General features: G+C 43.0%; 2 protein-coding genes across 2 annotated transcripts; one reads left to right on the forward strand and one right to left on the reverse strand.

The window, feature by feature from the left end:
* Positions 1 to 1,607: 1,607 nt before the first annotated feature.
* SNRPD3 (small nuclear ribonucleoprotein D3 polypeptide) lies at positions 1,608 to 5,501 on the reverse strand. The gene is made up of 4 exons (XM_080355202.1): positions 5,372 to 5,501; positions 4,505 to 4,654; positions 3,581 to 3,773; positions 1,608 to 2,736 (listed from the first exon to the last, which is right to left on the reverse strand). Exons 2-4 carry the CDS (start codon positions 4,628 to 4,630, stop codon positions 2,675 to 2,677), a joined length of 381 nt encoding a protein of 126 aa, XP_080211328.1. The 5' UTR covers positions 4,631 to 4,654; positions 5,372 to 5,501; the 3' UTR covers positions 1,608 to 2,674.
* GUCD1 (guanylyl cyclase domain containing 1) lies at positions 5,375 to 14,019 on the forward strand. Its single transcript, XM_080355201.1, has 6 exons — positions 5,375 to 5,935; positions 7,120 to 7,204; positions 8,675 to 8,840; positions 9,568 to 9,659; positions 10,618 to 10,859; positions 11,335 to 14,019. Exons 1-6 carry the CDS (start codon positions 5,413 to 5,415, stop codon positions 11,424 to 11,426), a joined length of 1,200 nt encoding a protein of 399 aa, XP_080211327.1. The 5' UTR covers positions 5,375 to 5,412; the 3' UTR covers positions 11,427 to 14,019.
* Positions 14,020 to 14,315: the final 296 nt, after the last annotated feature.

The raw sequence follows: 14,315 nt of genomic DNA on the forward strand, positions 1-14,315 counted from the left end.
TAGTGGAAAAAATCCCCAACAAACCAGTTACTGTCAGGCAGCTTGAATGTGCTTAAATAACATTTCACTGTTCTACTCTTCAGGGTTCCCCTTGGAGTTTCAAAACCTTCAACGTTCTGGTAGCTGTCTGTGGTCAAAATGAATGCCATTTCTCCCTGCCCTCTGCAAAAGAAAGTAGCATCTAATCCTCAGAAAAGGCTACATGCTATTCAGTGGTCAGAAGGAAACAGTGAGACACCAAGTCAATGAGACAGATTTGTAGCCTTGTGAAAATGTTGAATCCCCAAAAATAGTCAAGTCTCCCATCTGTGGCTTACTTCCTTTTCCACATATTAATAGTTCTTTTTGGAGGCTTTACAGGAAATGGAAGCAGAGCTTTGAGGGCTGGAAAGCACCAAGAAAACCCAAACAAACAAAAACAAAACAAAAAAACCCCACACCAAATCAAAACAAAAAAACAACAACAAACCAGAAAACAAACTATCAGGTGTTTGCTTTGGAAAGGCAGCTCTAACTGCTGAAGAAGCACCCTATAAAATCTTGCAGCAGATACTTGCCTCGAGTCGTACAGAAATAATGTATCATGCCATTCCTGTTGTTGATGGTAGTGTAACTCCACTGTACAAAAATTCCAACATGATTAGCAACAATCACAAACCTGATGTACTAAAAGCAATAAAAACCAGTTAACAGCCTGCAAACACATCTGTTTCAAACAGACATAATGCTGCCTACTAGACAAGTGGGCATTTCATGTACCACCGTACCACAACCAGCAAAGCTGTCAACAGAAATAGCTAGTGTTACCTACCAACCCATTTCTAGAGGTCTGAAGCGTTAGAACGTGACTGCCTCAAGCAGACAGTTCAATTCTTACCATGAAGCTCATGGTACAGCAACAGGATAGAATTATTTTCTCCTTTGTGTGTTGAAAAAAAAGTCAGTCTCAGTGGGCATCCAGCATAGACTCAAAATGGGCTTCAGCTTCATGTTGATTTTAAGATGGTCTTTCTCAAAACAGTCTTGTGAAATTCAAATGCCTTTACTTAAGCATGGGAAAGAAATTCTGTGAAAAGATGTCTTCTCTCAATAAGTACAAGAACCAAACTGATTATTGAGTTCCAAACACTAAAACCAGCTGTTATCACTAGTGATTAGAAAGGTTGTAGCCTGCATGTAGGTCAGTGCACTTTCACTTGCCCGCATCTTACAAAGATACTCTCAGAGGGAAATGGCCCAATCAACTGGTTATCAGTCACAACTCTCATCCGAGTGACTGTCGATTTGAAGAATGACCTTTCCACAAGTATTTATTACCATTACTAAAGCCCCAAATTGCTCCTTTTAAGCAGAAAATATTGTCTTCAGGAAAGCATTACTGATACACGAACATGACTCAAATGTCATGTTTTGAAGCAAGGCTTTGTGAAAACTGCTTTGTCTTTTGGACAGGCTCCTCAGTCTAGGCATAAGACTTATAATTAAGCTCAAGAACACCCTAAACACATTTTAAGGATGTTGCTAATACAAATATTTAGGATCATTCCTATCCAGAAGAATATGTAGCAGGGTTTTTCTAGTGATGAGAGACCAAACACAGCTTTATTTACAGACAATTCAACAAATTAATACATTAGTTCAACTTTCACGTCTGCACACAAGGGAGAGTCTTCACAGCATCAGACCAGAAAAGCAAGATTAGAGATTTCACACACATACAGACTGATAATAGATTGTATGCAAGTATGTGATTAGGTACAGAAGTATTATATTTAAACATTTCAACCCTCTAAGTCAGTAAGTCCACCACTCTATACTTCTAGCAAAATAAAGTTACAACTACTTTTGGCTTCCTGCAGATCAGCTGATGATCTATATGACCAAAAGCTAAAGTTGATCCTAAGTTTTGTTGAAAAGATTTGCATTTGTATTGCATTGTATTTAATGGATAACCATTCATATCACTATCACCACACAACCCGCACTACTTTTCAAATTCACAAAACATTTCAAATGCCTATATTGTCTTCTTTTCCCAGGCAGAGGAAAAATAAACAACCAAACAACAAACAAGTGAACTAATAAGAGAGTTAGAACAGAATTCTTCACTGAAAATATAGACTCAGACTATCAAAGTTGTGTGTTCCTAATGAAAAATTCTCCCTGTATCCAACGAGAAAAAGAAGAAATGCAAGAACACAAGCCCAACATGCAGCTCTGAAGATGGACCTCTACCTATTGTAGGTCCACATGAAGCAAAAGAACATAGCGCTTTGCTTCTCAGGAAGCTACCTCTGGCTGTATGTTCCATAAATGCAGCTGTTAGTATGACTTGAAAACATATTATTTAAAAATTCTTCATCAAGAATGCCTTCCAATTCTATAGAGAATGAACAACAGGACCAACCAAGAAAAAAAGAACATGATGATCTTTAAAACTCAATGCATCACACAAATACAAAGTAGTCAAATTTAGATATAAAGTCCACTGTTTTCCAGACAAAGCAACTTTAAGTTTGAAAACAACCTACAAAGTATTTGCCCAAGAGGAGTCCTGTCACAGAGGAGCAGACAAGTTTTTGTCAGAAACATTTATTAAACAAAACTGATACCAATGCACATGTAGTCAAGTTAATACCTCCTAGTAAAAAAAGCATGTCGGTCAAGACCAAGATTATCTCCGCTTCTGGAAGATATTGCCGCGGCCCATACCACGGCCTCTTCCTCTTGCAGCCACTGAAGAAAGAAAACATCACAGATTACATGAATTTGACATAACTGCATATTTATCTCAACAACCGATAACCAAAACATAAATAACACTCAAGTCTCTTGCTTAGAAGCAGGAGATGGCTCTTCTACAAAGTTCAGAGAGTGATGCAACAGGAATTTTTGTTCTGTTAGAAGAACCAGAACTAACGCTTATACAGTCTTGTCACTTAGAACAGGCACAGTGGAATATTCACACACTGTGTTCCCTCTAATATAACACACAAATTTGTAACGCAGATTTAAAACCTCGCAGTCCTCCAAGGTTTTGCTACAGAACTCAGTACATTTCAGCAGATGTTACTGCCTCACGTAACCTTACTGCATTTGCTGAAGTTAACGGCAGACTTTGCGGCCCATGATTATTAATCAATCTTGTTATAACTAGGCTGTTCCCTTGAGAAAGGTACTAATAAGAGTGAACTACAGAATGGCTAATAATTACAGCTCCCCAGTAGTTTAAGCACCACTTTAATATCTGAGTTAGTTTTTCTACAAAAGCTTAACAAGAACACCTGGATCCTTCCCTAAGTATTCCAAACAGCTCTTGCCACAACCACTGGCAAACGGAAGACTAAGCTTTATATAAAGCCTCCATTTAACAGACTACTCGCTATATCTAAATTATTGTAACATCAACATTACACATTCAGGTAATTGGGCAGTCTTGACTCCCACTGTAAGTTGAAATATACAGAAAAACAACGTATACACCAGTAACCTTTCCATTTCTAACAACTTGTTTCCCCTGACAGAGATTAAAGTTTTCCAGTTCTACAGCAAAATGGGGCAAGGGGGACCATAAACATACCTTGAGCTTTGAGAATAGCTGCTTTTCCTCGCCCAGCTCCAGAACCCTGGTTTTTATTCTTCATGCTCTTTAACATAGGGGCATTCTTTAACATATCTGGCAAAATGAGAAACCGTATCTTGCTACCTCTGATGTACACCTGTTCAAGCTGCGCCACTCGGCCATCTCTGTATGTCACCGTTATGTTGGACATCTGGAAAGTAAAGATCAGTCAATGTTCAGAGGTGCCTCTAACACAGTTCTGTATTCCTGCTTCTCTTGCCTGCAGAATATACAGCCAGAATTCAAGTGCCAAAGCCGCAGGCTCTCCAAGCATACCACTTTCTCATCTGGAGCTATGACACAAGGCACCCGGGACCCTTTAAACATTCTCCTAAACCTGCTCCTATGCCAGCTGACCCAGGACTTTTGTTTTCTCCCCAGTTTGCAAATTAGTTTTATTACATTTGTTAGTTTTGGTTTTGCACATTAAATTGGTTTTAATAAAGCTATTCTAGCACTATCAAGGAAGAATTTCATTTCAACAATGATTTGCCTAAAGTCAATCAAAATTGAGCCCACTTGCGATACCTACAGTAATGTGCATTAAAAAACCTTCAGTTTCTTAAATCAAGGTTTGTTTATTCTTATACTCCAAGGCTTCAAATAAAAAACTCCAGTGAAATGTTTTTCACAGAAAAGAATCTTAAGAACCCTGATATTATCAACAGAAATGCCCAATTCAACTCTAAAACCTGAAAGAATAAGCTCTGGCCTCTTTGCAACACTTAGGAATCCTGAATCCATTTCACACAGTGAAGACATGCAGCAGGACAGTTTTCTTTATCCTAAGGCTAAAAGCAATGATCACGCTGCCAATAAGCTATCAGCCTTTCCAGGCACAGATCAGATAAGCTTCCTGCCATCTTTTGGAAGAAGGTATACCTGACAATTCATGTTGTCTTCAGCTTCAATAAGTTTGCCTCGGTAAACTTCTCCTGTATTGGTCTCACACGTCACGATATGGCCTTCGGCCTCGTGCAGAACTTTAATCGGTACACCAATTGACATGTTCGCAGTGCTGTGGCTCTACACCTGAGACAAGAGAACACAAAGGAAGTAGTCTACAAGTTTCTTTGCACTTAGATTTTACCTATACAACCTATGATTCTTCCCACTGTAAAGTGCTGGTTTTCTTTCTTACCCAAACACACCATACGCATTAATAAAACTTTTCTAGAAAGATGCCCATGGGAAGAAAACACTTAAAATATCAGCAAAGGGAAGTCTTTTCCAGGTCTTTTCTGACCTAGGAAATTCACTTGTAAATACCAGATAACGGACCACTTGCATAGCGCAGTGCATCTTGAAGAGAAACAGCCCCAGGGGCACCCCATGACAGCGCAGCCAGTCTGAGCAGCCCCGAGCTCGGCCAGCCCCGCGGGCGGCACGGCCACCCTCACAGACCACAGCACCCCGCAACAGGCCCCATCTCGGGCGAGCCCAGCCCCCTGCACACGCAGCATCCCTGCCAAGTGCCCCGCACGACCCTCCTTCACTGAAGCGCCCCATGCTCAGCCGTGCCCCAGCGGAGGGCCGCGGGGAAGCCCAGCCCCAGGAGGCGAGCGGAGCCCCACTGCGGCTTCGCCCCCTCAGGCCCGGGCGCCCGAACCAGCCCACAGGCCCCAGGGGATGCGGCGCAGCTCCGATGCCTCCCCAGGGCGTCTGTGGAGACCCCTGTGCTCCCGGGGGCACCCAGGACGGCCGGAAACCCCGCTCGGAACTGGCTCCACCGGCTCCGCCGCCACTCACCGCCCGGCAACCGCCCCAGCCTGAGCCCGCGCTCCCCGGTAATGGCCTCCCACAACTTCCCGCCGTGCACGGCGCGCCGGAACCGGAAGACGACGGTGGGGACAGCACAGCCCCTTCCCTTCCCTTCCCACCAGTGTGCCCGGGGCCGCCGGGCCGCGTTGCCGCGGCACTACGGTTCCGCCGCAGTGCTGCCCCGCCGCCCGGCCACAGCCCCGCTCCGCCGGCGGTGCCCGCTCCTGGGGCAGGGCTGGCTACCGGCGCTTCCCCGCACGCCCCAGGTCGCGCTCCGCCCCTCGGTCCCTCATCCCCCGCCCGCCGTGTCATGTCCCTGGCCACCGACACGCCCGACCGCCGCCACCCACACCGCAGCGACGGCGCGGGGCAGACGCCCCGGGGCCCGGCCCCCCGCAGCCCCCGCCCCCGCGGCCGGGAGGAGCCAGCGCCGCGCCGAGGCATGCCGGGGCTCTGGGTCGTGCCGCCGGCTCGGTGGGGCCGGCAGTGAGCGGGCGGCAGGTCCCGGCGCCAACATGAAGAGCCCCCGGGATCCCGGGGAGTCGCCGCCAGGTCAGTGCGCCCCGCCGCGCCAGCGGGGCCAGCCCGGCCGCCTCCCGCTGCCGTCGCTCTGCGGGCGGAGCCGTGCTCGGGGCGGGGGCCGCGCTGCGGGAGCTCCGCGGCGGGGTCGGAACGGGCCGGGGAGGGAGCACTGGGTACGGCCGTGCCTGCGGCAGGGAGCGGGCGGCTCTGCCGGCCCCTTGGGAGGCCCTGGCGGCCCCTCCGCCCTCCCGGAGCCGCGGAACGGCCGGTTTCGCCAGCAGCTGTAATGTGGAATTACTGGCTCCGTGTGTACGTGCGTTCCGCCGAGCAGTTGGCAGCTCCGGGAGGTGGTTTCGGTGTTATTTACAGCCACGGCATAGACTGGCTTGTATCTTAGGACAGCTGGCAGTCGTCACTGAAGTGTGGGTGTGTTGGGAAACGGGACATCTAGAAGCTGGACATTCAAGAAAATTAAAGTCATTACCCTTTGAAGTCTTCCATAGAAAACACGTACTTCGTGAATTAATCTTGGGACTTGACAGAGGCCTTGGGTATAAACAAAAAGGGGACAGAATCAAACTATGCCAATAGAAATGATGATGAAATACTTACAGATCCTGGTTTGAGGAGAATTTGGGAATTGGGGGTTTATTTTTTCTTTAGGATACATTGGAGCTTTGTTAATCTGAAATGATGCACATTACAGTTCCTGCAGAAAAAATTTCCGTAGGAAAGGCTCAAATCTGTGTGTCTTGTAAGGGATCGGTGCTTGTTTGTCTGTTTTCTCACAGTTTGGTTTAACACCTTTTGTGGCACAGAAATGTATTCAGACTTGAGGAAGGATGAATACCTGTGCTTTGCCTACTATTATTTATGAGGGGACACAGCTTTAAAGTTAGGGCTGGCAGGTATATCACCCACAAAAAGGATAAAATGAAACTTCCAAAGAACAAGAGGGTGAACCATACAGCAGAATGATCCAAGTATGGATCAATAAAGTAGTGTGAGATTAAATTGAACACTTAACTGTACAGAAATACCAAACCAACCTATGTTCCCTTAAGAGAGAAGAAAATACCTGCCAATCGTATAAAGTAGAAAAAATGTTCCCATTTATGCTACGGTAGTGCTGAGGACAAGCTGACTTTTAATGCTGACATATGGAAAAAGCATTGCTGTGTGGATTGACGTCTTTTGTGTTGTACTTACTGCAGCCGAGTGCGTCCAGCTGAAGGTGCCAGTCATTCAGCAGTTGTACCACTGGGACTGTGGGCTGGCCTGCTCCAGGATGGTGCTTCAGTAAGTGACTCTTTTGGTTTGAACGAGTGAGAAATCCCATGGGAGAGGGGTCGCAGGAAGCAGCATCCAGGTGTGGTGAGGCAGCTGTGAGTTTAATTTAGTCTTAAGAGATCACGTATTCTCAGGTATCCTTGAAGAATTACTGCTGCTTGGGCCTGGCACAGCTCTCCAGCAGGAGCAAGGGAAAATACAAACCAAGACGAACTTCAGACTCTTGAATAATTGACTCTTTTGCCAGATGCAAAATATCTGTTTGGCTCTAAGAACTTTGCAGGTTGGCATGATAAGCTAATAAAGTTATCCCCCTTTCCTGTTGTTGTAATTCAGAACTGATACTTAGTACCGCAATTCACGTAATTCCTTTCTGTGTTTCCAAATGACAGGCAGGTGTATCCCAGTCCGTGAGTACGTGCTACCTCTGTCCTGCTGAGCCCAAGGCTGTGGGATGAGTGGTTTTGTTCTAGGAGTAGTTTCAACTTCAAACAATGCACTGTATTGCCCTTTGGGTTTTTTTGGTTTTGTTTTGGTTTTTCTTTTCTTCAAACTAGTAGCTGTCCTGCTGAACTCCTCTTTCCTTCCACAGAGGAACATGAGCTTAGGTGCAGGAGAAATACCTATTTAGATGTCCACTTAGTAGATATGAAGCAGAAGATTTTCATTTCTCTCCATCCCTTCTGCCAAGACGTTAGTCCGTGTGCTGGTAATTTCCCATCTTGACTACTGTAACCTCTGCCTCTTTATTCCCTTTACCTCTTTGCCACTCCAGTCTTCCCAAAACTCAGCTTCCAAGATTAATCTTCCCACCCCGCTGATCTGACCTTGTTTGCCCTGCATCCTCAATTCGGTCTTTTTTTTTTCATTTACTTCCATTTGTTTTCTGACTTCCAGAACTCTGTAACTGCCACTCCCCACCCCTCTGCAACCTGTCCCAAGCTTCCTCCTGACTTCTTCTCCCCTTTGTTGCCTTTTGTGCCGTCAGAGCCTGACAAGCTTCCTTTGAATATTTACTGACTTCTTTTATAGTTCTTCCTTTTGAAATCCATCTATTTTGTGAAGCAAGTTTTAGTCTTTTACACTCCTTTCTGTGTTTGCTCTAATATGCTTGAACATTTAGACTGCAAGCACTTCAGGACAGAGTTCTATACTTGCTTAGTATAGCTTGCCTATTGTACAGCACCTGTACACTTCTAGCACTATAAAACAATGAAGAAACCCATACATTTCCAATTTTAAAAAGTGAGGAATAAATCCAGTTAATTGTTCCCTACTCCCTTCCCTTCCCTTAAATTTGTGGCTCCTTTATGAGCTATTTGTTGTTTGTTTGTTTGGGGTTTTTTGTTGTTGTTGTTATTTCTTAGCCAAGCCCATTGTTTCAGTTTTTACATCCTGTGATATGAAGGCTTGGGCTACAGCACACATTTTGCTTCTAAGATCTGTGCTTCTCTTTTACTGCCTTTTCTAATAACACAGGTACCTGAATCATTTGGACAATGATGAATTTCAGAAAGCCATCCAGGAACTCCAGTTAACAAAGAGTATCTGGACTATTGACCTGGCCTATCTAATGCGGCATTTTGGTGTTAAGCATAAATTTTGCACTCAGACGCTTGGAGTGGACAAGGGCTACAAAAATCAGGTTAGTATTCTTATCTACTGGGAGACAGCAGGCAGTTTTAAAAGCCCTGTGTGTCATGCTTTAAAAGCTCTGCCATGTTACTGAAAAGGTTTGCCTGTTGCCAAAACTGGTACAAATCAGTTCCAAAGGCGAGGCTAGATACGATACTTTACATCTTTGATTCCATAACGTGCGTTTTTTTAAAAACTTGTCATGTAGTGCTTATGAAAGGTTCCAGCCTCTTGGACAGCCTTGGAGACTGAAGCCCTGTATTTATCTACAGAACAGGTACAGCCTGGGCAGCAGCAGTGCTAGCTTCCACACTTTCCCCACCACCGTGCCTCAGCCCTGACCTGGAAGAACCACCTCTAGAGGTGAGAGGGGAACTCAGCCTCCATGTCCACTGAGAGCTTGGCCTCTTCACGAATGCCAGCAAGGGGCTAGTGAGGGCCTATAGCGGCCATGCCGTTCCTAATGCAAGGGCCTGCCCAGTACAAACCAGACGGGCTTCTTTCATGTCGGCAGCTGAATAGCCACTGGATGGAAATTACAATAACCGACCAGGAGTGAAACTAAACTTATAATTCAGAGCAAGAATCCTTATCCTGTTACCAGTGAACTACAGGAGAGACTTCTTATCCCATAGCCAGATCTCCAACTTATGCAGGCCCTTGCTAGCAGGGTTTGTAAGTGGTGGATTACCTGAGGTAAATGTCATTCTAGTTCTTAACTTCTATTATCTCCACAGTCATTTTACAGAAAGCACTTTGACACAGAGGAGAATCGAGTGAATCAGCTCTTTGAACAAGCCAAAGCCTGCAAGGTGCTGGTGGAGAAGTGGTAAGCTTAATTTTGGCTTTCTGTTTGGAGATTCTGTGTGCTCCGTGGTTTTCTTGGAGTCACCAGGGTAAACTGGTGAAAGAGACTGAAATCAGGCCATGAGCTGTGACAGGGCAGATGGGACAGTCAGTCCATTTTGCTTTAGCCATCTTAAGATCATGGCCTTTATCAAGGCAGGGACAGAGGGTATATCTACCTGGGCAGTTCTGAGGCTGGGGCATCAAGGAGGAGAAGCGACACTGTAATAAAAGCACGTGAGTTCAGTCAGACAGTGCGCACAGCCCACTTGGAATGCGTCCAAGGGATGTTTCTAATGCATATGGAATTCAGAGTTTGCCTCAGTGAAGGACATCTTTTAACAGATGAGATTATAGGTTCTTTGGTTGATATTCTCTATAGGAGGTACTACAGAAATAAAGCCTCAGAACATCAGGTAGTCCAAAATTGCCATTGGGAGAAACATATTCCTGTGTGACAGAGGCAAATTTGGGCACATCTTAATTTGATTAGTGATTATACAGTCTGTAACCACTCAGTCAATAAAGATGTGGCACTTCAGCTTTTTTGCTTTTTTGAGAGCAGGAGAGAACACTTAACTTATGATTTTCCCACAACCAAGTCTCTCAAGTTACTGAATGAGTTGCCAGCTCCTTTAATACTCTTCTCTGGGGCATCTGATACATTCTGAGATTACATTTTTATTGCTGTGGAATTCAGAGCTCTTGCTCTGCACTGCAGTAGCAGCAATGAGATCAAAAGGCCTTGAATGACACAAGTTTTGTCGGGTTTTGTCTGTAGCAAAGCTTGCAGGGTTTAACAGCAAAAAGCTGTACCTGTGATATAAAAATTGCCATGCCAGCTGCATGTCCTAAGTACTGTTCATCATCACACACTTCCATGTATACCTGTTTCTTCCCTAAACTTGTTAATAAGCATGTCTGATTTTTTTTTTCCACAGCACAGTAACTGTTCAAGACATCCAAAACCACCTGTCCCAAGGTCATGTAGCCATCGTCCTAGTGAATGCAGTCCTGCTACTGTGTGATCTTTGCTCAAGTCCTGTCAAATACTGCTGCTTCCTCCCCATTGGACAGAAGTGCTTCTGCAGGAATCCTGACTACCAGGGCCATTTCATTGTGTTATGTGGCTACAACAAAGCCTCAGGGAGTATTTACTACAACAACCCTGCCTACGCTGACCGTGAGTAGCCTGTTCTTTTCGGGTGGATTCTCAGCCACCGCATTACTAACGTGTCTGTAATGCAGAGCCACAGCTGGACTTCCCCTAATGGTCCACATATATTTCAAGCATCAATAACTGGTTTGTCAGAGGCAGTTTTGCCACATTAATTAAAACAGTGATGCATTTTGTGCTGTGATTTACTTGAGGAATTGAGATATGCCTTCTAGCAAACTTGTTTGGCTTTCAGATGGGTTAGTGAGAGATGAACGGTTGTTCAGAATATAACAGGATGGCCAATGTAGTACTTATTTGCAACATTACTTCAGTGAGCACTGCCTTTGAGGTGAAAAGATCTACCTGAGTAAAGCTGTAACCTAAGCTGATAGGTCTAATCTGTATGCTAGTTACTTTTTTTTGTAGAGGCTGCTGTAGAATTTGCTTTTACAGGCAAATTCTTCTGAACTTCTAGTAACATTTTGTTCCTCCTTAACAGGAACATGCTGCACCAGCATCAGTAACTTTGAGGAAGCCAGGACAAGTTACGGCACTGATGAAGATATTCTGTTCATCTACACAGACAGCTGACATCCACACCTGATGCTTCTGGTCCTTTCCTGTGCAGCTTGTGTGGCAGCTGGCTGCTTGTCTCAGGACTTCCCCCTGCAGAGACCTTGCTCCTGAATTGCAGTGGGATCTTAAATAATGGAGGCTTTATAGACATTGATAGGACTATATTGCAATGCTGTCCTATTTTTTTTTTTTTTTGTCCTGATGATATATCTGATTTTGCAATGTATGTCTCAATTCTTGTTTGTCTTTTTCTTCCTCATTTTCAAGATTGCACATTTGCCAGCAGTTTTAAAGTACAGGCCCAGCACCTGTTTGCTTTGAGCTTATTTTCAAATTAAACACATAAGAAAGAAGCACCAGATTGATGAACTTTAACACTTGGTAATACATGCATAGGTGTAGGTAAACAAAACCAGGAAAAAATAAATGGGAAATACCTGTTTCTCTCTCTCTGTCAAAGCATCAAAATCTTCACCCTAAATCTAGGGATTTGACATTTAGCAGGGTATCATGGAAGGAAAAAATACTAATGTAAACCACTTTTAAATAACAAAAAGTGCTTTGCTGGCTCATCAGTATTGTCTGCACTGTAGGAATGAAACACATTTATTCAAGGGAGCTTCCCACATACCAAATTCACCATACACAGATGTAGCATTTTTGCTGCTGCATTTGGATCATAGTTATTACAAACTCAATCTCTTTTGGCTAAATCCTCTAGGATGACTGCTCGGAGCTCTGTATTGCCCCAAAAGTTTAAGTGAAGATACTTTATTTGTACCTAGAAGTCTTTATTGCTCTTCACAAAGACTTCTGAACATAATGCCATCCACATGTGCCAGCTTCTGCAGAATCCTTCCTAAATATAAACTTTAAACTTATTAAGCAAATACAGAAAATAATCATCCACACTAATGGTGTACATTTTGTGTGTAAATTGTAAATGTCTGACAGCATATACTGGATTGTAATTGAAATGCTGAATCATAATTTTAGCCAAATTTTGCTATGGATATTAGTTCAGTGAACTAAGAAGAGCTAAAATCGATAAAGAGGGAATACAGGCATCTCTTTGCTACAAGTAAAAATGCAAGAACTCCGATTTTCTAGCTCTTATACTACAGCTGTATTGGATTAAGTTTGAGTTACTGTATTTGGACATTATCAAGTGAAGCTGTTAGCAGTCAATTCATAATCCTTTCATGTATTACCTGAGTTTAATTACTTTGCTGAGGAGCTCTGTAAAAGTGTAAGAAATAACCACTTATTTTAGATTCATCCATCACAATCTCCTCAAAGTCTTGATCTCCAGTCCTGTGTGTGTTGAAGTGGGAAGAGAAAACAACATTAATACTGATGTGAAGCTAGCAAAATTTTATTTTGTACTTAAGACAGAGATCTCACACCTTTGGCCTGGTTTTGGGAAAAGAACTGTTCAAGTTCTGGGACTGCATGGAATAACAGTGAAAGGACATTTCTATTTAGTGGTGGAAATAATAAATAGGAATCTACTTTCAGCATAGTATTTTTTTTTTTTTCTAAGAGAAAACATTTTATCAGTTGTTGACTTACTGAAAAGCATCTGGAAAGTGTTCAGTAAGTATGCTTGGTAGAATCAAGAGTGCTCCTCTGTACAAAGGCTAAAAATAGTACCAGACATTTAAAATGCAGTAGCCTTTAAAAAGTTCAAAACAAAAAGTATGAGACAAGAAATTTTCAGAATTATCAAATTTTGCTTATCATTGGTGAAGCTGGGATACATTCTAGCACTTATACTTGCAAAATGAATAAAAAATGATGTGATTTGTGAGCAGTAGAACCAGTATATTAGTGCCACCAGCAGAATCCCAGCATTTGGGGCATTTTTATGTCAAAGGTCCAAATTAATCACGTTTGATTTAGAGAGATTGTATTAGTTGTGTTACTAATTAACAGGTATGTAAACTACAGGTTGATAGCGTTCTTCCTTAACCCATGCATTTCAGGTGGGTAGTTCATTCAATACCATTAAACTGCCACAGGATTTATTTTAGAGCAGACTTGGTTAGCTAAATAAAAACAATTCTTACAAAAGGCTTGTAATGGACATTTAGCCTCTTGCTGTTTCAGTTATCCAAATGCGATCTGGAGCTTATAAATAAAACATGAGCTTAAGGGCATACTAAGTGATCTGAAGTGCACAGACAGGTGTAACAGTATTGACTGTTATGTGTTTGGTACCCAGGGTTTAAATACTGAAAACCCAAAAGATAAAGAATCAAAGCTGCTTAGGCTAATACAGACAAAAGCAAAGCTCCACCACTGCAACAGGATGTCTTATAGCCACCAAATGGAAGATAGCTGTGAGAGGTGAAAACACAAGGAAGAAGCAAAAGCCAAGTGAAAAGACTGCATATTACGTGACACAAATTCAGATTAAAAAGCTCACACTGCACAAGCAGTCACAACATCTGCATTTTCTGAAACTTTGTTTCCCATTACAAGACTGTCTATCAAAGTACTCACTCTGAAAATGCTTTGTCACTTTGTTTCCTTCATGATGTCAATAGCAAAGGAAGGGGTATTTTACATGCAGGGATTTTATACATAAATATATTTTTATTTGTAATTAAGCCATTCTCAATAAAGGTTTAAAGTCACAGATAACCCTGTAATATAATGTAGCAAGTGTATTTATTAACTAGTTTATTATGAAAAACATTGGAAAATCTACAGAGGGCGTGTTATATACTTAACTGGAAATAGCACAGCTGAAATTGTAATTTGGAAAAACAAAAAGTTCAAATATTTATTTTATCGACGAATTTATAGTTGTTAGGCTGTACATTGTATTCATTCTGCACTTCCTGAACACCTACTGCATCACCTGAATCATACAAAACAAAATTTCAATATACACTAGTA

The sequence above is a fragment of the Nesoenas mayeri genome (genome assembly GCF_963082525.1).
Source record: "Nesoenas mayeri genome assembly, chromosome: 17".
In the NCBI taxonomy this organism is placed as follows: domain Eukaryota; kingdom Metazoa; phylum Chordata; class Aves; order Columbiformes; family Columbidae; genus Nesoenas; species Nesoenas mayeri.